Source organism: Erpetoichthys calabaricus, chromosome 5 (assembly GCF_900747795.2).
Source record: "Erpetoichthys calabaricus chromosome 5, fErpCal1.3, whole genome shotgun sequence".
Classification (NCBI taxonomy): Eukaryota; Metazoa; Chordata; class Cladistia; order Polypteriformes; family Polypteridae; genus Erpetoichthys; species Erpetoichthys calabaricus.
Window position 1 is genome coordinate 3,120,557 of NC_041398.2, and position 27,684 is coordinate 3,148,240.

At 39.7% G+C, this 27,684-nt stretch overlaps 3 protein-coding genes across 5 annotated transcripts in view; 1 reads left to right on the forward strand and 2 right to left on the reverse strand.

Moving 5' to 3' along the window:
• Window positions 1-27,684, reverse strand: part of LOC114652525 (zinc finger protein 501-like) — a 312,019-nt gene that overhangs the window by 191,667 nt on the left and 92,668 nt on the right. The window lies entirely within an intron of this gene.
• LOC114652425 (zinc finger protein 883-like) overlaps window positions 1-27,684 on the reverse strand; it is a 281,535-nt gene that overhangs the window by 191,667 nt on the left and 62,184 nt on the right. The gene's annotated exons all lie outside the window — the stretch shown is intronic.
• Window positions 1-27,684, forward strand: part of LOC114652426 (E3 ubiquitin-protein ligase TRIM16-like) — a 1,019,527-nt gene that overhangs the window by 1,578 nt on the left and 990,265 nt on the right. For both annotated transcript variants that reach the window (XM_051927893.1, XM_051927894.1), the window contains exon 2: window positions 25,371-25,466. In XM_051927893.1, the coding sequence (XP_051783853.1) occupies window positions 25,371-25,466 (96 nt within the window). The remainder of the gene's footprint in view (window positions 1-25,370; window positions 25,467-27,684) is intronic.

Sequence of the window (27,684 nt, forward strand, 5' to 3'; positions counted from 1 at the left end):
TGAGATCAGCTGACTCCATTCATTCAAACAACTTAAAACTCATCTATTTAGGAAGGCTTTTAACTTAACTTTCTTCCCTTCCTTTCAGTTTACCTCTCTGTCCAGGTGCTCAGGATAATTTGTGTGTCTGTTATTTCACAAATTAGGTTATTTGTTAGGCTTTCTTTTAGTAATGAATTTAGTATTTTACTCTGGTTTATTGTCCTTTATTCTATTTAATGCTTTGTTATCTGTTTCATTGCTGTATTCAGGAAACATTTGTATCCAATGTTACATATACCCTGCTGTTTTTTTTCTAAGGCTATGTGAAGCGCCTTGAGCATGGGAAAGGCACTATATAAATAAAATGTATTATTATTATTAAAATGTAGAAAACCTGTGAAGGAGCTGAGAGCGACGAGCGCCTTGTCTGTGTGACGTGTCTGTCTGTTAGTCTTACAGAGATATCTGCCCATCTATCTCATAAACCTGATTTTTGAGCCTGTCCTGGTGAGACTCGGTGCAAGGCATGAAACAGTCCAGGATGAGATCCCCAATATTGTCCATAAAGACCTGAGTGCTCCCATTACACCCAGTGGAGTTTCTTTGTGCTCCAATCAGATTTTCTTTTGAGCATCTAAGACAGTGGTGGGTCAACTACAGTCTGCTGACCAAAACTGGCCACTAACAGGGGGTACAAGTGTCACACGGGATACTGTTGAAAATATCAAACATTCTGATACTAATAAGGTGATGTTACAGTTGGCTGGTGTAAGTGTAGTAAGTCATCATGCAGTGTCTTCATTGACATAATTCAATGTAAGTTTGACACATGAATAGAGACTCTGTAGTGCGGACACTTACACGGTGTGTTTGTTGGATCTGACTTTGTCTTGTTTGTCCGTTTTTGAAGAATTTGAGTTTGCATTCGAGCTGATCTCAGGGCTTTTTAAACCTCATCCTACTGAAATATTTTGCATACACTAACTGCTAACTGGGGTCTCTGGAGACCCCAAGGATAATTTAATATAAGAAGCAATCATTATAGCAAAATAATAGCAAAGCTTATTTCTTATCAAAGTATTATTAGTTATTTAAATAATAGATTATTATTATTTTAGGAAGTTTACAATTCATTTGTATATTTTATATCTATACTAATAAAAGGCAAAGCCCTCACTGACTCACTCACTCATCACCAATTCTCCAACTTCCCGTGTAGGTGGAAGGCTGAAATTTGGCAGGCTGATTCCTTACAGCTTACTTACAAAAGTTAGGCAGGTTTCATTTCGAAATTCAAAGCGTAACGGTCATAACTGGAACCTCTTTTTTGTCCATATACTGTAATGGACTGCAGCTCGCTGGCCGTGGGAGGTGGGGTTGCATATCGCGTCATCACGCCTCCCGCGTAATCACGTGAACTTACTGTGAAGGAGAAAGGACAGCCTTATATGGTGTTCGTTTATAAAACAGCGGACAGGCTGTGTAAAGGCAGCTTCACAAAAAAACAGATCCTTAACAAATTGTTATTGTTATATTTTCCCTCAATTTAAAAAGGTTTTCTTTTCTTCTTAATTAAAATTTAAAAGCAATACCTCACCACTGCGAAGCCCCTCTAGCGCTGACGTCCAAGGTTCGATTCCCGTAAGGGAGTGCAGTGAGTGTATACGCCTGATGAGCCAAGAATAAGGGGGAAACACGTGTCGCGTACTCTTTGCATTATTTGACAGTAAACTATTTTTAAACCATTCTATGATCTGCTTCTCACAACTGAAGGCACCGTGGTTGATGTTAGCTGACTTGCTGGCCAACCATAAGCGTTACCTGGTAGGTAACCACCCATACAATCAGATTGTGATTCAGACTACGAATGCCGTGAATGTAATTACCCCGATCTACATGCTGTCAAATAAACGAACCACACGCCGTGGCGCAATGTTAGGGGCTTCTCCTCTAGCGCTGACGTTCGAGGTTCGATTCCCGTAAGCGAGTGCAGTGAGCGTGTACGCCTGATGAGCCAAGAATTAGGGCGAAACACGTGTCGCGTACTCTTTGCATTATTTGACAGTAAACTATTTTCAACCATTCTATGATCTGCTTCTCACAACTGAAGGCACCGTGGCAGATGTTAGCTGACTTGCTGGCCAACCATAAGCGTTACCTGGTAGATAACCACCCATACAATCAGATTGTGATTCAGACTACGAATGCCGTGAATATATATATATATATCTATACTAATAAAAGGCAAAGCCCTCACTGACTCACTCACTCACTGACTGACTGACTCACTCATCACTAATTCTCCAACTTCCCGTGTAGGTGGAAGGCTGAAATTTGGCAGGCTCATTCCTTACAGCTTACTTACAAAAGTTAGGCAGGTTTCATTTCGAAATTCTAATGGTCATAACTGGAACCTCTTTTTTGTCCATATACTGTAACAGAGTGCACCTACATGGCCGTGGAAGGCTGAGTTGCGTATCGCGTCATCACGCCACCCGTGTAATCACGTGAACTGAATGTGAACGCAGTACGTACAAAACAAGGAAGAGCCCCAAAGAGCACTGAAGAAAACATTCATTACACAATTGAGAAGGCAGCGAAACAATAAGAAGCGAGTGAGTGACGCATACAAGCATATTCATAAGTGCAGCTACTGCGGAAACAAAGCACGGTGCAGCACGAGTGATCATATTGATGAATCAAACCTGTTCAAAAAACACATTACACAATTGATAATGTAGGAAAAGAATATGAAGCGACTGACGCATACAGACATATTCATGAGTGCAGGTACTTCGGAAACAAAGCACCGTGTAAACCTAAAGTTTAAATTAAGTTCATAGACTTACAAAAGGTTGCCATTGATTTGAGGCAAGATTGCTTTTCTCCTGTACAACTATACGTTGCATTCTCAACAGTAAGCTTGCACGGCTTGGTCATATTACAACCGGAGTGCTGAACTAACAACGTGGTATACAAAGAGAACTATGACAATCGTAATAAACGAACAATAAAACAGCGGAGAACCCATGGATTAAATAAAAAGGCTGCTTCCTTGGCGAAGCAAGGAAAAAGGATGACCTTATATGGCGTTCGTTTATAAAACAGCGGAGAAGCTGTGTAAAGTCTGCTTCACAAAAAAACAGCGCCTTATATGAGCAGGCAGTCAGCTAAAGAAGGGAATCAATAAATAACTATACAGTAATCCCTCGCTATATCGTACTTCGCCTTTCGCGGCTTCACTCCATCGCGGATTTTATATGTAAGCATATTTAAATATATATCGCGGATTTTTCGCTGCTTCGCGGGTTTCTGCGGACAATGGGTCTTTTAATTTCTTGTACATGCTTCCTCAGTTGGTTTGCCCAGTTGATTTCATACAAGGGACGCTATTGGCAGATGGCTGAGAAGCTACCCAGCTTACTTTTCTCTCTCTCTTGCACTGACTTTCTCTGATCCTGACGTAGGGGGATTGAGCAGGGGGGCTGTTCGCACACCTAGACGATACGGATGCTCGTCTAAAAATGCTGAAAGATTATCTTCACGTTGCTATCTTTTGTGCAGCTTCCTGAAACGACATGCTGCACGGTGCTTCGCATACTTAAAAGCACGAAGGGCACGTATTGATTTTTTTATCTGTCTCTCTCTATCTCTCTCTATCTCTCTCTCTCTCTCTCTCTCCTTCTGCTCCTGACGAAGGGGGTGTGAGCTGCCGCTTTCAACAGCTTTGTGCCGAGGTGCTTCACATACTTAAAAGCCAAACAGTCCTATTGATTTGTTTGCTCCTTTGAAGAGGAAGATATATTAGCATTCTTTTAATTGTGAGACTGAACTGTCATCTCTGTCTTGTCATGGAGCACAGTTTAAACTTTTGAAAAAGAGACAAATGTTTGTTTGCAGTGTTTGAATAACGTTCCTGTCTCTCTACAACCTCCTGTGTTTCTGCGCAAATCTGTGACCCAAGCATGACAATATAAAAATAACCATATAAACGTATGGTTTCTACTTCGCGGATTTTCTTATTTCGTGGGTGGCTCTGGAACGCAACCCCCGCGATGGAGGAGGGATTACTGTAATCGTAATTAATGAACAAAAAATAGCGGAGAATCCGCAGACTACATAAAGGAAATGGGTACCTGAATATATATATGTAGATATGGTTGAAATAGTTTACTGTCAAATAAATGCAAAGAGTACACGACACGTGTTTCGCCCTCATTCTGGGCTCATCAGGTGTACACACTCCACTGCACTCCCTCTCGGGAATCGAACCTCGGACGTCAGCGTCAGAGGCGATGCCCCTAACGTTGCGCCACGGCGTGTGGTTCGTTATTTGACAGCATGTAGTTCGGGGTAATTACATTCACGGTATTCGTAGTCTGTGTCACAATCTGATTGTATGGGTGGTTACCTACCAGGTAACGCTGTCGCGTACTCTTTGCATTTATTTGACAATAAACTATTTCAACCATTCTATGATCTGCTCCTCACAAAACTGAGGGCACCGTGGCGGATGTTAGCAGATTGCTGGCCAACCACAAGCGTTACCTGGTAGGTAACCACCCATACAATCAGATTGTGACACAGACTACGAATACCGTGAATATATGTAGATATGTGTATATATTTGTAGATATGTAAATATGTATATGTATATATATGTGTCTGTCTGTGTGTATATATATATATATATATATATATATATATATATATATAAAATATATATGTGTGTGTGTGTATGTATGTATGTATGTGTGTGTATATATATATATATATATATATATATATATATATATATGTGTGTGTGTATGTATGTATGTGTGTATATGTATGTGTATATATATGTTGATATGTGTACATATATATATATATATGTGGATGTGTATATGTAGATATGTGTATATGTAGATATGTATATATATGTATATTTGTATATGTATATATATGTTTACATAACCTATTTAACACACTACTTCTCCGCTGCGAAGCGCGGGTATTTTGCTAGTATATATATATATATAATATATATATATATATATATATATATATATATATATATAATGTTTATGTATGTATGTATATATGTATGCCTATATTTATATATATATATATATATATATATATATATATATATATATATATATATATGTGCATATGTATATATATGTGTATATATGTGCATATGTATATATATGTGTATATATGTAGGTGTGTAAATTTGTATATGTATATATATGTATATGTGGATGTGTATATGTATATGTAGATATGTGTATATATATGTTGTGATCGAAAAAGAAAGTCACATATACAAAATAAAGATTTGGGGACCGTCCCCGTATATTGTCGTGCAGACAATATTGAAAAATGCAGTGATTCAAAGTCTTGAAAGTACAATGAACAACATTACTGAAACAAAATGGTGGTTTTATAGAACAAAAAAACATGTGACAGGAAATGGTTGGCAAAATGGTGATGTGGCAACAGGAACCGGAAGTGACGTTATTTTGAGGAGCCGGAAGTGAGGTGGTTTGTGGGTGCCGGAAGTGACATCATCAATATTGGCCGGAAGTGACGTCATCACGACCATTTTGAAAACCCGGAAGTTGCGGGATTAATTTTCTTCTTGTTTCCTGTTGGCAAAAGAGAGTTCAGGTAAGTACCACGTGACATCCCCTTATCTCGCGATGTTTTACTCACCTTTAGGCTCTTTGACTGCCTCCTAATCGTACATGTGTGACAATGTATATATGTATATATATGTTTACATAATCTCTTTAACACACTACTTCTCCACTGCGAAGCGCGGGTATTTTGCTAGTATAATATAATTGAAATAAACACACAGCCATTCTAACTTCAGTACTTTCTAGAGCAAGCAGTTTGCCTCATGCTGGCCTGTAACAGGATTAGCAAACAAAATTCCTTCCTTAGCTCTGTGACCTTTCTCATCCAGTCACTGGGATAATGAAGGTAATTTTCATTTGTGCTGTTTGCTGAAGCCTGGGAAACATGATCCTCATTCTCAGTCCCCTTATTCCATCCCTCAGGGCTCTCCTTATTTAGAATTTGTCTCATCTGCTTCATCTGCTTGCCATTTTTGCCTCAAAAAAATAAATGCTGGTGTTCACCATTATATAGTTATATTCTAGATTTTTTACAGCCAGACACATGTTGGAGCTCTGAGAGACCCCTGAGAAGCCTCTCCTTCTCCTTACCATTATTCACTCTCCTTATCACTCCTTCTCCACTGAACTTGCCTCTGAAACCAACAAGCTGCTCATCCACACACATGTCTGTGCCTGAAATGAAGTACTTTGGGAGCTGAGCTACTAACATTGTCCGTATCCATATTACTAAACGAGAATGGTAAACCGGATATGGACGCAGGGACCTGCCCGTGGACGCAAAAGACATAGTGCGCAAGTGCCACACAAAGCCCCCCCCCGAGTGAAACGGGAGAGACTACGCACGTGCGCAGGCGCCACACAAAGCCCCCCCCCACATCCCCCCCCCCCCGCACCAGAGCAAAACGGGAGAGACTACAAACCGTCAGAGTAGGAAACAAAGTAAAACGTCATAAAGAGGTTAAAGAACAGGGACAAACACATGGAGAGCAGGTTACAGAACAATGCCCCCCTCCCCAGAGTAAAACGAGAGAGACTACGAACCGTCTGACATGCCACAAGCAGGATAAAGCGTGGTCAGAAATAAAATACAGAGTAGGAAACAAAGTAAAACTTTATAAAGGGATTAAAGAACGGGGACGAACACATGGAGAGCGGGTTACAGATGATGAAAACTGGAATGCAACAGCTTCAAAAAAACCTAGGCACGAAACACATGCACACTGAGATACAGAATATAAAGGCAGAAACAACGACAGTTAAACGTCCACACCACACAGCGGAGGCGGACTCGGAAGGCGCGGTAAAGTACAAAAGGCAAAGGCGCCTACACAGCATGATAAAAACCGACATAATACGGAAGGTGCAGGCGTCGCCACCATATTGTGAGTGGCACTAATGCGTGGTGAAAGTGCAGGAGGAGACATAGTAAAACAAGAGGAGTCAACGCCCCGCCCCAGAGTGAAACGGGACACACTACGGAGTCCACAAAGGTTCATACATCAAACCCGAGATGGTACGGACACGCGTCTGAAACCGCGGAAGCAAAACTGTCTCAGCTCCAAAACCAAACAGCTCAACAACTAACACAGCTTCGACACCGAGCCCACGTGGACAGATCTAATGAACGTGGACGCCTACAACGCGCATCTCAAACTGCGTAGGCAAAGCAGGCACGAATTCAACACAACACAGCTCGAGTGACCGAGATACAAACTCGCGCCTGCCTGGATATAATTAATGAACGCAGGCGCCTACAACGTGCGTCTGAAATGCTGCAAACCAGGCAGGCACTGCTCCAAAACGAAAGAGCTCAACTAAGCGAGATACGAAGTGAAACGGGAAACACTACAGAGTCCGCAGTGCTCCACAATGCACTGCATAATAGTTCGGAAAGAGCTTCGTAATAACAGTGGGGAGACCCAGAGTGACACGGGCAAACGCTCCGTATTAAACATATGTCATCCTCACACGTCCAAACTATACAGCATAGGTGAATCACATTACAGTGATGCATTATTAACAGTACGATAAACATCATGGTATCTCAAACAAATAAAAATTATTACTCGAAAAAGGGAAAATATATTCACCACGGACCAGGTGTCATTGAAACAAAAGCAGAATAAAGCGAGATCAGAAATGAAAGACAGAGTAGAAAGCAAAGTAAAACGTCATAAACAGGTTAAACGAGGGGGACAAACACATGGACAGCAGGTTACAGATCATGAAGACCGGAATTCAAAAGCTTCAAAAACAAACGCTCGAATGACCGAGATACAAACTGAAACGGGAAACACTACGGAGTCCGCAGTAGTCCACAATGCACCGCATAATAGTATTAACAGTGGGGAGCCCCAGAGTGACACGGGCGAACGCTCCGTATTAAACGTGCGTCATCCTCACACGTGGCTGCCCAGCGGGCACGGGTTCAAAACGCCGGGGGTAGGCGAGCGAAGCGAGCAAGGGGCGGAGCCCCCTTGTATCTCAGAAAGGTGCAAGCTTGTCTGCTGCTACTTGCTCTCCTCTTGTTTGCTGTATTGTCAAACCTCATGTATCTCAAAATTAGTTAGAATCTTGATCTAGACATGGCTGCAGTGAACACAGGGCTACAGGCCAAAGGGAATCTATTGACTCCTGTTCATCTCTAGAAACCCCAGCTATTATCAAAATCCAATGACTGCTGTTATCTCTGTGTCATCCACTGCTCTCCAGTCTTCAGTACTGTGGCTGGGATGGCTCACATTTCATTTCCTGATTCTGCGGTCAGACCCTCTGACACCTCTGGGGTCGGAAAAACTTCAATTTTTGTGCACTTTGCTGCCTTTGTTATTCCTGGTGGATCTCTGATGATGTTAGCTGCCTCTCTTCACCCTGCTAGTGGAGGATTTCTTTGCCAAACTTTCCCGTTTTTGGCATGATATGGTCTGTCATTGGCATCAGTGATATTTCAGTTCTGATATTAATTGTAGTTTTAGTTTTTATTTTATTTTAAAAAATTAATTTTAATTTTTATTTTGTTCTAGTTTTTAGTGGAGTCAATAATTTTTATTTAGTTCTGTTTAAAAATTTAGTTTTTATTTTATTTAGTTCTGGCCTTTTTATATAATATTAGTACAATTTTAGTTTTTTTTTTTTCCCTGTTGCAAGACTACAAAGGCTTGCCTACACATATTTCAATGCAAGTTATGTTTCAGTCAACAAAACACACTCACAGTTCATAATGCCGTTAAACACAACTTGACTATCAATGATCAAACAGATTAAGTGGCCTAATGAGTGTAGTCAGCAAGATCAAATGTTTCAACTCAAGACACCTGTCTGTGCAGGCACATTGCTGTTAATCTTTAAACGCGAGATTTGTTAAGGTTGCAACAACGTTCGTTACACAGATAGCCGCACAGTGAAAAGTACTCACTTGACAAGCATCTGTAATGCAGGTGCACAGACGAGGTTCTCAGCCACTGGTGCCAGCTGACTGCATGTTGATCATTTCTGCTGCTAGTACTGAAGTGCAGTGACGTGCGGTGAGGTTCATGGCTGGTGACTCCTTCAGAGTCAGATTTACAAATATATGAACCCATACCTGATTCACTATTCAATTGGCAACTTGCACATTGACTATTGGTTATGTTTCATATCTCATCAGCATTCTTTACACACACGTAGGTAAGGTACATATATGACTAAGAAAGAACATTACATTTATAGTGGAGAGAGAGCGGAGAGAGCGCATTTGCTCTTCGCCCTCCGTGTATTCTAAATTTGCCGTCGCAATTCCACAATTGATACTTGTAAAATACAAATGAAAGTATAGAGTGGTGTACAAAAAAAAAAAAAACAGATTTCAATTTTGACCTTAACTGAAATACTTAGTTGTTTTTAAAAACTTTTAATTCTGATTCTTTAATCAATTTTAATACAGACTGTTCAACAAAAGGATAATAAGAAAAACTAACAAATATGGTGCTCTGGTTTCCTCCAATAGTCCAAAGACATGCAGGTTAGTTGCATTGGCGATCCTAAATGGTCCCTAGTGTGCACTTGGTGTGTGCGTGTGTCCTGCGGTGGGCTGGCACCCAGGCCGGGATTTGTTCCTGCCTTGTGCCCTGGGCTGGCTGGGACTGGCTCCAGCTGACCCTGTGTTAAGACATAGCGGGTTGGAGAAAGACTGACTGACTGACAAACAAATATTTTATTTAAGGTCAAAATTTAGTTTTTAAATATTGGATTTCCCTTCCTTGTGCCCTGTGTTGGCTGGGATTGGCTCCAGCAGACCCCCGTGACCCTGCGTTCGGATTCAGCGGGTTGGAAAATGGATGGATGAATATTGGATTTTGTTTTTGGCTGACATCATTTTTTTATACAATTGAGAACCGTTTATGGTCTTACCTTTATTTGTAAATGAAGTCCATGCGCCTATCCTTCTCCATGAAAATCTCTATTAATTTCTTGCAAAAGTCCTCCTTAATTTCCTTAAGTTTTAAAAGTCTTAATCTTTCACTTTGGCAGTTAGTTGGAAGAAAAAAATAAAATAAACGGACCACTGCAGTTCACTTGACTTTCTGATATCGCTAACTTATTGGAGCCTCTGCATAGAAGAACAGCAGCAACGAGTACCTGTTGGGCTCACATTCGCCCCCTTCAGGGCAGCACGGTACTGTCTGCCTTACCTTGTGCCTTCTCACTGCGGTTTTATGTCCGATCAGCAAGACTAGATATCTCACACACATTCATTAAAGATATTAGCCAGACTGTGGAAAGTCAGGGTGTATAATAAACGTGTTTGCAAACCTTATATTGGCAACATACAGAGAGACAACAACAGGAATGCGCCAATTGCACGCATCAACCCCGTGTATGAGGGAGAGTGCAGTCTGAGGTGAGGTGAGGCTCGTCACTGCATATTTGAACCCATATTTGAACAAGAAATGCACTGATTCTGCAATTTTTGACTATAATAATTATCAAATTTATAGCACAGACCAGTGGAAAAATTTCTTTTATGTTATCATTATTAGGTGTTTTTATTTTTATTTTTTTTTACTTTTAATGCCTCCGCTGATCGCACGTCCCTGTACTGAAGTGTAGTCCTGGTGCCTTAGAAGAGCGGATTTCCACTAAGTGCTGATCCAGTTGGTCCTGCACTGAAACTCCAAAACTCTATTCTTCTTCTCGCACACTATATTTGCTTTTATTATCATCTGCGCTGTAATGAAAGTATTTTCACACGTTACTTTCTCCCTTTCTGCCCTCAGACATCTGTGCAAAACTCGCCATCATTAACCACATGTGCTTACTGCTTCAACCCAACAAACCAAATGTGCTCGAGAAACAAACAACGGTCCTTTATGGAAGTTGTGCCATGTGACTACAGTAAGCCCAAGGTACAAAATCACCGCATAGTAAACAGCGCAACATAACTGATGGCTCAAGGTGACTGAACCGGACTGAATGAAAATGCTATTGCTGTTTTTTCGTTTTCACTCAATTTTCGTTCTCGTTTTTACTGAAGAGTATTAGGGCCACGGTGAAGAAAAAAAAAATATATGTCGAGAATAAAGTCAACATTTCCACTTTATTCTCGCCGTTTATGTCGAGACTAAAGTCGACATTTCTACTTTGTTCTCATAGTTTATTTTGTCAATAGAATGTTGTAAATTTAACTTCATTTTAAAATGAATGTTTAATTTACTAGCTTTTCTCAAACCCCGTTGTAAGTTAATGTAGCACATTAAATGCTTTGTGTTAAGTGTTCCCCGACCCAGTTGTTAATCGCTACGCGCTTCTTAAACTGACTTCCTCGCTTCGTGCATTGAGGAGGCTCAGGCAGCGATCGCCACACAGAACACATTCACTTCATGATATTCCTGCTCTCTGAACATTTAGAATGCTAAGATGAATACTTGATATCATTTAATGATGAAATTAATTAAAGTGTGTATTAAACATGGGTAGCAGGGGGCACGGTGGTGTGGCGGTAGCGCTGCTCCCTCGCAGTAAGGGGTCCCCAGTTGTATGTTCAGTGTAGTGAACTTTATGGCAGGTGTGACAAGGCTCCAAAAAACGGTATGAATAGGTATCCTCACTGGTTTAACTTAAATATCATGTAAATGTTGGGTTTGTGATCTGGTGGTCTGAGACACGAACACAGAATTCAATGGATGTTCTTCTCAGTGGGCTTTATTTATTGCAGGAGTGCTGTCTCTACCTAATAATAATAAAAATAATACATTTTATTTATATAGCGCCTTTCCCATGCTCAAGGCACTTACAGAATATAATAAAGAATGGCAGCGTATACAGTATATAGCATTGTACAAACCAGATAAATAAATAAAGAAGATTAAGACAGTGAATTCTGAAAAAAAACAGACATCATAATTGATGGTCTCGCACACACACACACAGAGGTTACATTAGCAAATTGACAGAGAAGTAAACTGAGAGAAGGGTAATAAAGTCAAGTCGAGCTAAAAGCCTTCCTGAACAGATGAGTTTTGAGTTGTTTTTTAAAAGAATTCATGGAGTCAGCTGACCTGAGTAATGTCAGTAGATCATTCAATAGTCTGGGCGCTATACAGCTGGAGGCCTTGTCACCCATGAAGTGTAGATTAGTGAGGGGCACAACAAGATTGCCAGAATCAGAGGACCTTAGTGGGTGGACAGGCACATAGTTATGGAGAAGGTCGCTGATATAGTTTGGCACAAGGTTATTTAAGGCTTTGTAGGTTATTAGTAGGATTTTATATTCGATTCTGTAAGACACAGGGAGCCAGTGAAGACGGAGCAGGATGGGTGTGATGTGCTCGCTGCTGCTGGTTCGAGTAAGGACTCTTGCAGCTGAGTTCTGAATAAGCTGGAGCTGTGATATAAGATTAGAAGGGGCACCTGCCAGCAGCGAGTTACAATAATCGATGTGGGATGTGATAAAAGCATGGACAAGTTTCTCAGCATTAGAGAAGGAGAGGAAGGAGCGAACACGGGATATGTTACAGAGGTGAAAGTAAGAAAGTTTCTTAATGTGATTTATGTGGGCGGAATAAGAGAGGGAGGAATCAAAAATGACACCAAGATTTTTTACAGTAGAGGCAGGTCTGATGAGATCACTGCCAAGATGGACTGGGAAGGAGCTCATTTTATTAAGTTGCATTTTAGATAGATAGATAGATAGATAGATACTTTAGTCCCAATTTGCAGGAGTTCAGTTTTATTGCAATTTAATTTTAAAGAGTTCTGCTCCATCCAGGTTTTAATTTCACTGAGGCAGGTTGTGAGCTGAGAAAGCTCTGATGAAGTTCCACTTTTAACATTGAAGTAGAGTTGAGTATCATCTGCATAAAAATGATAACCCAATCCATAGCTATGGATAATATGGCCAAGGGGAAGCATATAAATACAGAAAAGCAGAGGACCGAGGACAGAGCCCTGAGCAACTCCTTGTGTGACTGGCGCTGAGCTGGACCAGCTGTTGCCAAGACTAACAAATTCCTGCCTATCAATCAGATAGGACTTGAACCACTGGAGGGCAGTGCCAGAGATACCCAGCATGTTCTCCATTCTGGACATTAGGATGTCATGTCTGACCTGAGTGTCAAATGCTGCACTGAGGTCTAACAGAATTAATATGCTGGTTTGTCCAGAGTCTGCTGCCATAAGCAAATCATTGGTTACCTGTAGCAGAGCAGTTTCACAGCTGTGCTGCGCCCTGACACAGACTGAAAGGGTTCCATCAAATTATTAGAGGTTAGGTAATTGGTGAGTTGGGAGGTTACAACATGCTCAAGAACTTTTGACAGGAAAGGTAAGTGGGAAATAGGCCGGAAATTGTTAAGATTGTCAGCATCAAGGCCAGACTTTTTTAACATTGGGGTTACAGAAGCAATTTTAAAAGTGAGCGGCACAGAGCCGGCGTCAAGGGACGAGTTTATTATTGTTGTAACAGTCGGGATTATGGCATGAAGGCAGGATTTAAGTAGTGTGGTGGGGATGGGGTCCAGTACACAAGTAGTCGGCCGCAGATGTGACTGGTGAGAACTTAGAGAAAGAGCTGGATGGAGTGGGAAAACAGGGAGAGATATAAACAGATGATATATTTATGTTAGTTGAATTATTTAGATCTTTAATTTTGTTACGGAAAAAGTGATGTACCTGATGTACCAAACCCCCTAGTTCTTATCCTTACTTTTTCTTTTTCCACATAACCAATCACCACATGATAAACTTCTTTGTGAAATTTAAACTAGCTATAAACTTAAACCATGGAGTGTTCAGAACTTCTTTGTTATACATGTTTAATTATGCCATCCATTCAGGGTTGCGCCCATTCCAGCAAGCATTATGCGTGAGGCAGGAACAAATCCTGAACAAGGCGCCTGCTCATCGCAGGGTGAATACGAGCAATACATACACTAGCAATGTCAATATAGCATAACAAAACCCCACATAGTACAGGACTTTGAAAGGAAACTGAAGCACTCCGAGCAAACCCACCAGAAAAACTCACAAATTCAAGGCAGGGAACACCCGGGACCCCATTTGCTGCGAGACAGCAGCACAACCTCCACGCCACCGTGCTCCCCTGCCCATGTTTAATACACTCTTTAATTCATTTCATCATTAAATGATATCAAGTATTCATCTTAGCATTCTAAATGTTCAGAGAGCAGGAATATCACGAAGTGAATGTGTTCTGTGTGCTGATCGCTACCTGCGCCTCCTCTCAGTGCAGAAGAAATCAGTTTAAGAAGCACATAGCGACTAACATGGCTCGGGGAACACTTAACACAAAGCATTTAATGTGCTACATTACTTATGACGGGGTTTGTGACAATCTAGTAAATTAAATATTCATTTTAAAATGAAGTTTAGTTTATGACATTCTGCTTCAATGACAAAATAAACTGAGAATAAAGTGGAAATGTTGATTTTAATCTCGACATAAACGGCGAGAATAAAGTGGAAATGTCAAGAATAAAGTCAACATGCCGACATTATTCTCGACATAGTTGGGTTTTTTTTTTTCTTCACCATGGCCCTAATATGCTTCCGTACGTTTTAGTTCATTCACATATCAATATTTTTTTTTATTAGTTTTAGTTTCTTTGTTTGCCTTAATTTCAGTTCTCATTCTTGTAAAATGAAAAACAATATTTTTATTTCTAGTTATCGTTTTCATTATGAAAATATTACTGATTGGCATCCTCTCTTGTGCCTGCTGCTTAACTATGGCCCATTGCATGACTTTGCCCACATGAACTGCTTAGAGCTCTGCTTTTTCCACTAGTCCTACTCGTGGATCTTTTCCTTCCTCTTTCTTTTCTTCCTTTCATCCGGTAGTAAGTCAGCAATACTATGAAGTCGTGAGGTCACTGTAGTGTCTGTGTGAGCTTCATTTTCAGTGTCACTGTGTTCAGAAGCCTCTGTAACATGAGCCTCATAATCAGTGCCTGAATCTTCACTCCTCTCAGAGCTCTTCCTCATGTAGAATTTGTCTCAGAGCCTACAAATCTGGCCTGTTTTGATGTGCTTGCCATTTTTCTCTAAAAACCAAATGCTGATGTTAACAAAATCTACATTATATATTAATATTCTAGATTTATTACAGCCAAACACATCGTGGAGCTCTGAGAAACCTCCTTCCCCTTACACATCTCTCCTTCCAGCGTATTACAATTTCTTTTTTCCACACTTACACTCTGTCTTCATCATACTCTGACTGCATAGCAAACTATTTTACATTATTATCTTTTATAATAGAATATAAACTTTGCATTTTATAGTTATATAACACTTCATGATGAAGCTATGCATTGTATTTCAGACTCTGAACTTCTCTCACCTCAGAACAGCAGTCTCTCAAGCTGTGAACAGAGGAGCTGTGGAAATCTCGAGCTGCTGCTGTGTCCGCCTGCTTCTGAATGACTAACAGAGTGTCACTACACCAATGACAATGTGTGACACTCCAACTGAGGACCCTTCACAAGCAGTGCCTGAGTAAATTGCAGGCAGGATTGGGTGCTTGACAAAATCATAAAAAATTGGAATGATAAAAAGAGCACCTGTGAGAGACAAAATATATACCTCTGGGGTCCCCAAAGACCCCACTTGGTAGGACAAATGACACATTATTGTCACATGTCATTTTATATTGTATTCCAGAGTTAAGTCTAAGATTCTTACAACAGATTCAGCTCAGCCCTGCGGTGAGCTTGCGCCCTGCCCGGGATTTGTTTCCTGCCTTGCACCCTGTGTTGGCTGGGATTGGCTCCAGCAGACCCTTGTGACCCTGAAGTTCGAATACTGTATACCAGGTTGGATAATGGATGGATGGATTCAGCTCAAAAATTTCGATATATTACAATACAATACAATACAGTTTATTTTTGTATAGCCCAAAATCACACAGGAAGTGCCGCAATGGGCTTTAACAGACCCTGCCTCTTGACAGCCCCCCAGCCCTGACTCTCTAAGAAGACAAGGAAAAACTCCCAAAAAAAACTTTGTAGGGAAAAAATGGAAGAAACCTGGGAAAGGCAGTTCAAAGAGAGACCCCTTTCCAGGTAGGCTGGGCGTGCAGAGGGTGTCAAAAGAAGGGGGTCAATACAGTACAATGCAGTACACAGAACAGAACAATTCCTCAATATAGTAAGAAATAAAAAATATAAATTTTAGAAGTACAGAGCAGAATTTAACAGTAAATGATATATCCCATAATAAGATTTGGATTTGTGTAGAGTCCTGGAGACCTCATCCTTCAAGCTGCCTCCCCCATTTGGCCATTCCACGGCTGAAACAGTGCTGGGCCAGCCAATCCGATGAAAGGACCCCTCTTTCCCACGATTCCTGCGATCCTCCATCAGAGATGACTTTACCTTAGGCAGGCAAAATAACTTGGCAGGTGGGCCATGGCACCAAGTGCCACATTTGAGTACCGAGAAGAAAAACAGAATAAGTGAGGGTTAGTATAAAATTCTAACTGTCATGTTACTTATGTTTTAGTGCTAATGACTAACAACAGAGATGCAGTCTGTACAGTTAATCAGCAGCTCTAGTCAGGATATGCTAAACTGAAGTAGTGAGTCTTCAGCCGGGATTTAAAAGCTGAGACAAAAGGGGCATCTCTTATAGTAGCAGGCAGACCATTCCACAGTTTAGGGGCCCTGTAACTAAAAGCTCGACCTCCCACTGTTATTTTATTATTCCTTGTTATCATAAGCAGACCAGCATCTTGAGATCTTAATGTGCGCTCTGGTTTTTAAGTCATGATAAGTTCAGACAAGTAAGCTGGACCTCGACCATTTAATGCTTTATATGTTAAAAGAAGGATTTTGAAATCTGCCCTAAACTTAACCGGGAGCCAGTATAAGGATTTAAGAACTGGAGTTATGTGTTCGTATTTTCTTGTTCTTGTAATAATTCCTGCAACCGCATTTTGGATTAACTGGAGGCTGTATAAAGAACAGTTTGAACATCATACATTTAATTAGTGACTGGCGATAAATGTTTTTATTGGACAGTAAGGACATTTTGTATGTCAAACCCTGGAGTGATGATTCAATTTCATGTATGATTATGACAAAGACCAGGGGGTTGGCAGAGGTAATGTTGCAAAGTCACTCAACGTGCCAACCTAAGCCCACCATATTTTTATATACAACAACCACTGAAACACATTAACTTGATCTTATATTAACAAGTTTCCAGTACATGACATAGCTATTTGTGAATTTCCCCCTGGGATTAATAAAGTATCTATCTATCTATCTATCTATCTATCTATCTATCTATCTATCTATCTATCTATCTATCTATCTATCTATCTATCTATCTATCTATCTATTCTATTCTTGGTTGATTATTCAATATTTTAATTCAGATAGGAACAAATACAAAAACTGTTTTACAAAATTTAAGTTCTGAAACCATTATTTTGGAATTTTATTAAAACGTTTAAAATTGTCAAATGTATGTTTTGTTAAAACAGAAAGTTCAATAGTTTAAAGAACAAACCAATTAAATAAATCAAACTTAAAACACATTATTAAAATATTTCATTTGAGTAATCTTTGATTATTATTGACTTGAGTCATTGATTAATTACGGTGACCCTTGTCCCTCCTGAGCTAATGTTCAATATCAGGTGTGTATTTGGTGACTTTCACCTTCACACAAGTGTCTGAATGCACAGGCGTCAGGAAACTTCTCTGTACACTCAAAACAGATAGATACTTTATTAATCCCTAGGGGAAATTCACAGATTTAAAAAAAAAAAAAAACAAATTTCATGTGTCAGAAAATGTGTTCACATGTATAAGTCGACCCAAAAGCCAAAAGAAGAGCAAATGCAACTTTCTTTAAACAGGCAAACACTTCAGGCAGGGATGTCCAGGGGCTAAGCATGGCAGCTGACTTTTCCAAGCAGTTTCCTTCAAGAGTTGTCCACAATTCTCAAAATTTTATCATCCGTAACTCTGATGACATTTGAAAATTGTCAACATCCATCCACTTGAAAATTGACATCAAATGGGGTTGTAGTGAGATCAGTTAAGGTAAGAAAATATGGGCCAGTAAATTTGGAAGTCTTGCCCTTGTTTAGCAAACTCTCCTTTGAGCAGTTCAACATACTTCTGAAGCTCATCTCATTCATAGTAAATCAATTTGAATGAGCCTTTACGTTTGGAAAGTACTTATTGGTGTTAGTAATAATATCACCTCAAAATATATCTGTTTGCCCCTGACCTTGTAAACTCAAGTTTAAGTCATTCAGGTGTTTAGTTATGTCAGCCAGAAACATCAACTTACACAGCCAGTCATCGTCATTCAGTTCCAGTAAATGTTCTCTTTAATCAGAAACACTTTGATTGCTTCTATACTTGATACCAATCTGTTCAAAACTTTACCTCAACTAAGTCCATGAATATTTCTGTAAAGCAGGAGGTCCGTATATGCGGTCTCCATTTCTTATAGAAGAGACTTGACTTGCCTGTGGATCAATGAAGAGCGAGAAACAATGAAGCTAACTATCTTGATAACAGTTTCCATTACAGAATTCAAGCACAGTGATAAACTCTTCACATACAAACTCTCCTGATGTATAATGCAATCAAAGCTCAATACTTGATTTCCAATATGATCCTGAAGAAGTTAACAAATCCTTTGTTCTTTCCGACCATTGCAGGGGCCACATTAATAGTAACACAGAACATTTTACTTATGTTAATGTTCTGATTTTTGAAATAGCTTAGAAATGCAATTATGATGGCCTCTCCCTTGGTTGTACCACCAAGAAATATCAAGTAGCACAGTTCTTTATCAATATGGTCTTTTTCATAATATCATGCAAGTATTGCTAAATACGCCACGTCATTCACATCACCAGTTTCATCAAGAGCAACACTAAATACAGCTTGTTGTAACCCGGTTGTCTGTTTTACTGTTACATTTTCAGCCATATCAGTTATGATCTTGCACAAGACGGTATTTCTCAAATATGACACAGCATTGTTTCATTATTTGGTAAGTCGCTAAACAAAATTTCAGCACTGCTCAAAAAACAGTTTCCTTAGCAAATTCTCCATCTCTGAAAGGTTGGGCCTTCAAAACCACACTCTGAGCAATCTTGTAACTTCATTTGGTTGCTTTATTTTTGGTTCCAATTACTTGACTAAAAATGCTAGTTTGTTTTTTGGAGCCACAAACAGCCCTTTTTATGGCTTCACTTTTCTCCTCAGAGTTTTTAAACATGGACTGATGTTTGGTTTGATACATTTGACGTACGGCACACGACAGTTTCACAACATAACACACAAACAGCACAATCCTTTTGTTATATGAATCCATATTAGTTTGTCCAAAAGTCCTGAAACAAACAGATATCAAGTTTTTACCTTTTTCGAGTCATTTTCAGGGCACCATATTACTTAATAACAACACCATCTTTTGTGTTACAGTCCACAAACTGTACTGGCATGAGTAATGCTGTCCTTGCCTGCCCCTCTTTTATTGACTCTTTTTAATTAAGATGTCAGTTCACTTCACCAGGACTCTCCTTGACAGTTTTGGGTGTCATCTGATCAGTCTGATCAACCACAGGCAAATGACACCCAGCAATGTCTCAGTATGCCACTCTTTATCACTTTATGACTAAAGGAGTCAAAACTCAACCCCTTGCAAACTTGATGGACAAAACTTTACACCAATTAGTAGCAACATCAGCTACAGCATCAAGTCCACTCCGTCCTTTATAACCCTTTGTAAGCACTAGAACTCTGATCTCTGCCCCTGGATTAGCTTCTGCCCTGTAGTAAGACCCTTATTAAGACCCAGACTGGTAAATGAAAGTAAGATGCACAGGCAAGAGGGACACCACCTAAGACTTCTCTGTAGAATTACTGAAGGAGGAAATTACTTGATCACAGTTTACACAGTGGTTGTAAATTATTTTGCCAGCAAAAGATAACCAGTAAGTGTGAAACCTCAAAGACTTTAAACTGCAGAACAACTCACAGTCACAAGGAGAAAAGGCCAAGATAGAGAAAAGAATCTGTTAGAAGAAAGACAAAGCAAACTGAAAGTTCTTAAATGTGTGCCAGGGGAAGCTCTCCATGGATACAGCAATCTGCACAATGCATCACCTCCACCTGAGAGACCATAAACCAAGTCAGGAGTTCACCTACTCGGAGTCTGAGAACTTCTGACTGTAACTTGGTAGTTAAGATAAAGCCAGGGGATGAATTCTGGGAATTGACATCAGCATAACTGTGTGAAGAAGAAGGCTTTTTAGCTGATGTAAGGATCTCATCATAAATTCAATAAGAAAACTAAAGTGGACTTGTATCCATATTACTAACCGAGAATGCTAAACCGGATGATGGACGCAGGCACATCCGGCCATGGGCCGTAGCTGCAAAAAGACGTACTGCGCCGGCGCAACAAACAGTCCGCGAGAGTCGGCTGAGGACCCGAGAAAGGCGGACAAAAGAGGGCGAGAGAGGCGGATGAGGGTCCGCGAGAGACGCAGGCACAAAAAGAGTCCGACAAGAGCACAGAAAACAGGAGTGAGCACATACAGAAAGGAGTCACAAAAATGAGGCTCAACAAGCACCAAAATAAGGAAAAAAAACATTAAAGAGCACTCAAACGAGGGGAAAGCACGAAACACATTGCACACGAAACTAAACACAACAAAAAAAAAAGAACAGACGAGCGCACAATAGCAAGGCACGACCATACCCCCGCCACCCTACAGGCACGGGACGGGACACACACCAAGAGGGGGATTCAACAAGCCCATGGAAGACCAAAAAAAAGAACACAAAACCACCCCACAGACCCTACAAGCAAGGGACGGGACACACACAAAGAGGGGGATTCAAACAAGACACAGGAACACAAAAAGAAACAAAACGCTCGCGCAACAACGATCCCCCCACACATCCATAAGAAAAAATGTCTCGACTCCAAAAACGCAAAGCTCAACTAAAGCTTCTAACTAACGATGTACCTAAAAGTAAAAACTTTATGAACTGCATTAGATCCTACAATAGTTCATTTGCTTTTGCATATACCGGAGTAAATATCAGGCCACCAAAAGGCAATGGACCATACTGCTTTCCCATATGTGCACAAATACTGCATCGCATTGGAACAGTGCACCCTGAAACAAATCAACAACGCAAATATGCACAAATCTACATCCTGGATCCACATTACGCAATCTATCAATCAAAGTGTTGCATCGCAACAGGCACGGATTCAAAACGAAACACCTCCCGTCTCAGACATACGTTAATGGCAGCGAAGGCTACAACGGGCTTCTCACACAGCACAGGCAAATGGATTACAGCTCCAAAACAACACGTCCCAAATACTACACATGCAACAACGCGCCTCTCAAACGGCACAAGAAAAACATACACCAGTAAAATTCATTCGGATTAATGAATGTCATTTGCAATCATTGTCATTCAGTTCACTTCCCTGAAGAAACAACTGGCAATACAAGTTATACATTTAGACGTTGTTGTCAAAAGGGTCAAATTAGACTGCCTTCTTTACATTCATATACTGAATATCTACAGAAGCTTATAACTGACGATGTACCTGAAAGTTAAATCTTTATCAACTACATTAGATCCTACAAATCGGTATCCACTATGAACATTAACGGTGGCACTGCACGTGACATCCGTCTTGAAAAAATGTTGTTTATTGATGAATGTTCAATGGCATGAAGTCACTTACTCAACACCATTCATAAACTTCTACAAACGTTTATGAATAATAATATTCGATTTGGAGGAAAGGTACTTTTATGAGGAGGAGATTTTAGACAGTGATTAGCTATTCTTCCAGATGCCATGCACTCAGCTATTGTTCAGTGCACCTTAAAATACGCAGACAATTGGCATTACTTTCAAAAGATACAGTTAGTAAAAAAGATACGATGTCCAGAACCAGATCATAACAATTGCTTATTACAACTGAGAGATGGTACACTCACCAATACAGCTGGACTTCAGCCACATATTATTACAATTCCTCAAGCCTTTATCTGCGACGACTTAGTTACAGAGACATTTGGAACAGCAATCTCATTAGACCAAATGCCCCTTTTAACACAACGCACTATATTATGTCCAAAAAATATTAATGTGGAAAACATTAATACCCAAGTCATTCCATTACTTCCTGGAGAGACACAACTCTTTCTAAGCTCTGACAAACTTGACTCTGATCACAACAATAACCATCTTAAATGACCTTACAAGTTCTGAGCTGGAATTACCTTTTACACTTAAACGGCGTGTACAAAGAAATTTTCAAATAAACCTTTACACTGTGCCACACACTTTATTGTTTGATTTCTATTTGCATCATCTACACCGTCACACTATTCTATATCTCATTCATACATCACGCTCTTTGTCATTCCCAACACCAGGGGTTGGCGAGCGAAGCCCACCCCACAGACCCTACAAGCAACGGACGGGACACACACAAAGAGGGGGATTCAAACAAGACACAGGAACACAAAAAGAAAGAAGACGCTCGCGCAACAACAATCCCCCCCCCCCCCCCCCCACACACACACACACACACATCCATAAGAAGTGACACCCAAAGCCACATATTCTAAAGTGAACGTCAACACCTTCACACTAGACAGCATAGGTGTCAGCATAGGTGGATCTCCTTACAATAAAGCACTATTAACCGTTCAACTGCAGAAAAGGAAACATATTAACAGTGACTGCGATCCTCCGGAGTGGCAGCAAATCTGTTAATAATGGTCGTACATGTCACTCAATATTCAAAATACCGGTCCCAATCACAGAGACATCAGTATCCACTATGAACATTCACAGTAGCAATGCCCGAGACATCCGTCTTGCAAAACTGATAATTATTGATGAATGTACAATGGCATCCAGTCACTTACTCAACACCATTGATAAACTTCTACAAACGTTGATGAATAATAATATTCCCTTTGGAGGAAAAGTTCTTTTATTAGGAGGAGATTTTAGACAATGCTTAGCTATTGTTCCACATGCCATGCGCTCAGCTATTGTTCAGTCCACCTTAAAATACGCAGACAATTGGCATTGCTTTAAAACAATACAGTTGGTACAAAACATGCGATGTCCAGATCCAGAATATAACAGTTGGCTAATACAACTGGGAAATGGTACACTCACAAATACAGATGGACTTCACCCAGATATTATTTCCATTCCACAATCCTTTATCTCAGACGACTTAGTAAAAGAGATATTTGGAACAGCAATCACATTAGACCAAATACCCCTGTTAACACAACGCACTATATTATGTCCAAAAAATATTAATGTTAATCACATTAATAACCAAGTCATTTCATTACTTCCTGGAGAGACACAGATCTTTCTAAGCTCAGACAAAGTTGACTCTGATGACAACAATGAACATATAAATTTCCCCTTAGAATATTTGAACACTATTAACCCTGCCGGATTACCACAACACGACCTTGCCCTTAAAAACGGAACAATAATCATGCTATTAAGAAACCTTAACACAAAACAGGGTTTATGCAATGGCACACGGTTAGTCGTCAACACCATGACACGCAATGTTATTCAAGCGACAGTTCTTACAGGATCACATGCTAACAATACTGTTCTCTTTCCTAGAATTGACCTTACATGTTCTGAGCTAGAATTACCTTTTACATTGAAACGCCGACAGTTCCCCATTAAACCTGCATTTGCCATGACCATCAACAAATCACAAGGACAAACCATGGACAAGGTTGGCATCTACCTCTCTGAACCCGTTTTTGGACATGGACAACTTTATGTTGCCTTCTCACGTGTTCGCCGTTCATCTGACGTTAAAGTTAAAATTATAAATAATCCATGCCAAGGAAGACTCATTCAAGGACAAGACACCATCTTTACTGCTAATGTTGTATACAAAGAAATATTCCAATAAAACATTAATATATGACAAACACTCTATTTGTTATTTCTATGGGCATCATCCAAAGCTGCACACTATTCTATATCTAATTCATACATCTGACTCTTTCTCATGTCCCAATGCCAGGGGTTGGCGAGCGAAGCGAGCAGGGGGCGGAGCCCCCTAGTCAGTTAAGAACAGCATCACACACACACACACGGACACATACAGAGGACCTGTGAGTGCCGTCACAGTACTGGCTTTAAAAACTTGACCTTGTAGCTAAGAACTGATTCATCTAACCTTCTGTAATACCAAACCTGTTTTTTGCCCTTTTCCGTAACTACAAGAAACAGAATAAACTAAGATAAATAAGATATATGTATTGTGTTATTTGTGAATGTTCTTTGTCCATATAAATTTGTAAATTTACATCTTCAGTTATCCTTATGTTATAAATGTGTTGTATATTTTGATAGGTGTTTGTATTCTCCGGGTGCTTCAGTTTCCTCCCAACAATTCAAAGATATGCAGGTTAGGTGGACTGGAATTGCTAAACTAGAACTATTATGTGTGTGTGTCTGTGTGTGTTTTCTTTGTGATGGACTGGTGCTCTGCCCAGGTGTTGTCCCTGCCTTGTGTTCAATGTTTTCTGAGATAAGCCTTCAGTTAACCTTTGACTTTGCCTTGGCTAAATGGGTTAAGAACATGGAAAGATGGATGAATAGATGGATTTACTGCAGTAAGAGTGTTTGAGTCAGTTGTTAGTCCATCACCATGTCTGGGCCACATTTGACAATTTATGAATTTCAGGCATAAACTGAGCAGATCTCTTCATAGTTCTGGTGTCCTGGCTGTAATGTGAAACAAAGACCTCCAGGTCTGGATTTACTGTTTGGTAGTTTTAATTAATTAATTAGATTCTTCACCTACATAGTGCAGTTTTTTTTTTTTTGTGTATGAAGTTCTGATTTCCCAGTCGTCGATGTGATGTCTTCTAAACATCAAGAACTAACTCACACACCAGTGTGTCCTCAAACTGACTTCATTATTTGGTGCACTCTGTAAGCCCAAACTCCATCTTGAATCAGTAAAATTAAATGTTTCTTTTCATCTTGTGTGTTACTCATATTTCTTGAATCAAATCTATCACACTTTGACACAGTCAGTCACACACAGAGAAGAAGTACGTTGTGTCATGAAATGTAAAAAAGAAATGTGTTGTACAAATATCAGGATACAGAAACAGATGAAGAAATCCAAAGGTGAAAGTAAATTCTGATCTGACCACACGTGTCCTCTTGTGTGTCCAAACAGAAACAGCTGGGGGCGACACTGAGTGACATCAAGAGGAGACTTGAGGAGAGAGAGAAGACCCTGAAGGAGACGAGGAGGGCGATGGAGGAAATAAAGGTGAGAGGACTTAACATGACACTTCATATCAAAGAGAGGAGAACTAACTTAAAAACAGAAGAGCTGGCAGAACTTCACTGGTGGTGACGTGTAGAGACAGGAAAAGGGAGAAGGAGAGAAGACTTTTTGTGGTGTCCTTCATAGCATTTCACTGTTGACATCATTCCATGTTTTATTCTTTAGAGATTCAGACAGCATCACCCTGATGTCCTCTGACATTCCATTTACTTCTTAAAGGGGACTTAACTCCCCTAACGATAACTCAAACTGAAGGTCAATACTAATGTTCTGAATTAGATCAGTCGGCATAACATTCCTTAATCGTCTGTTCTGTTTTTTGAATGCACACTCTAAATTTGTATTAATTAAATCTTGCCATATTTTAAAAAGTCTTGAACAGATTTTATAAGGAAAAAATAGATTTTTTTTTCAATTTCAAATGGTACAAAACATCAGGTACCCACTGACGTATAAAAGGTGAGCTGGGATTCTTTCATTTAAACAGGACAAGTCTATGAGCTCGTAGTGTGGTGTCGGCTGTTAAAATTAATTTGTTCTTCTCCACTCGAAGCCCCTCAGGGAGTCCACTAATCACAGCTGTTAATGGGTATGGAGTGATTATGACCCAAATGCTTGCAACGCTTTAGGTTTCATCGTGTCCTGGACATGTTTTGGACAATTATAAATGAGATAAGTACGACCAATGAAAGATTTTAACTTAAATAATTGATTGTAAATATTGAGCTGGAGTGTATTCTGTGCAGAGCTGGTTTCCACTTCTTTTCTTAGATGATAATTGAAAGATCCTTAATACACCGCACCCCATGATCTTTGAAGGAGAAATTCTATAAGAGCACCAGATAAAAGCTTCTCTGCCTTGAAGTGAGCCCTGCATTTGGTTCCATATTATGAGAGAGTGATGGGCAATTGGATTATTGGTATATTGACGATTGTGCTGGGGCACAAAGTTTTTATTTCAATTGCAGAGCAGGCACATGTAAATTCATCAATTTGTTTCAATTTCCAGGACTTTGTACCTTGTATAATTGCAACCGAGTCTGCTTTAGATCTTTGTAGAGTCACCTTTTAATGTGTGGACATCTTGAATGCCAGATACATGAGGTTACAATTGAGTCTAGCTTGTTGAAAAATGATTTATTAATGTATATAGGGATGTTCTGAAATAGAGAAAGAAGCTTAGGAAGGATGTTCATCTTGACAGTATTGATTCTCCCAGCTAAGGTGAGATGGTGTGTAAACCATCTGTTCACATCTTGTTTGACTTTTTCCTTACAGATAGCAATATTGTGTGGTGAAAGATCTTTTATATTCACTTGTGATGTTTACCCCTACATATTGATAAAATAGATAGATAGAGGTCCAGTCAAGTATGGTGTGGTAGAGAGATCACTGGAGCGAGCACACTTTTATTCAAATTGATTTTGAATTCAGATATCATTTGGAATTCTGATAGCACATTTAGGACTAATACTAAAGATGTTTATGGGTGTTATATATAAGAACCATATCATCTGCAAATAGTGATATTTTCTGTTCAAGTCCTTCTCTGATAATCCCCTTAATCTCTGATGTATTTTGGAAATGATTAGCCAGTGGATCAATGGCTATTGCAAAAAGCAATGGTGATAGAGGGCACCCTTGTCAAGTCCCATGTTCTAGCTTGAAGAAGTTTGAGTTCATGTTGTTAACACAGACTGAGGCTTCTGGACTCTTATAAAGTCATTTTATCAATGAATATATATTTGGAACAAACCCAAATATGTGCAGTGTGGTGAAAAAAGTCCCATTCAACTCTATCAAAGGTTTTTTTTCTGTGTCCAAAGATAATAAGATCTCTGGTGTGTTAGATGTTGTGTGTGATTCAATTACATTGAACAAACACCAAAGGTTTAAAGCTGTCTGCCTTTTTAATAAATGTGGTTTCGTCCTGTGATATTACATTATTCAGAATTTAAATTGGTCTGTATGATGCACACTATGATAAATCCTTATTTTTCTTTGGAAAAATATGAATTAATGCTTGGTGAACAGTTTGAGGTAGAATGTTGTTGTCTTTATCTTCTGTAAACATTGATAATAATAGTGGAGCTAACTTATTTGAAAACTTCTTTATAAAATTACACTTGGTTGCCATCAGGGCCTTATGTTTTCCCACTCTGGTGTGAATTTATAGCATCTAGTAGTTTGTCCAGTTACT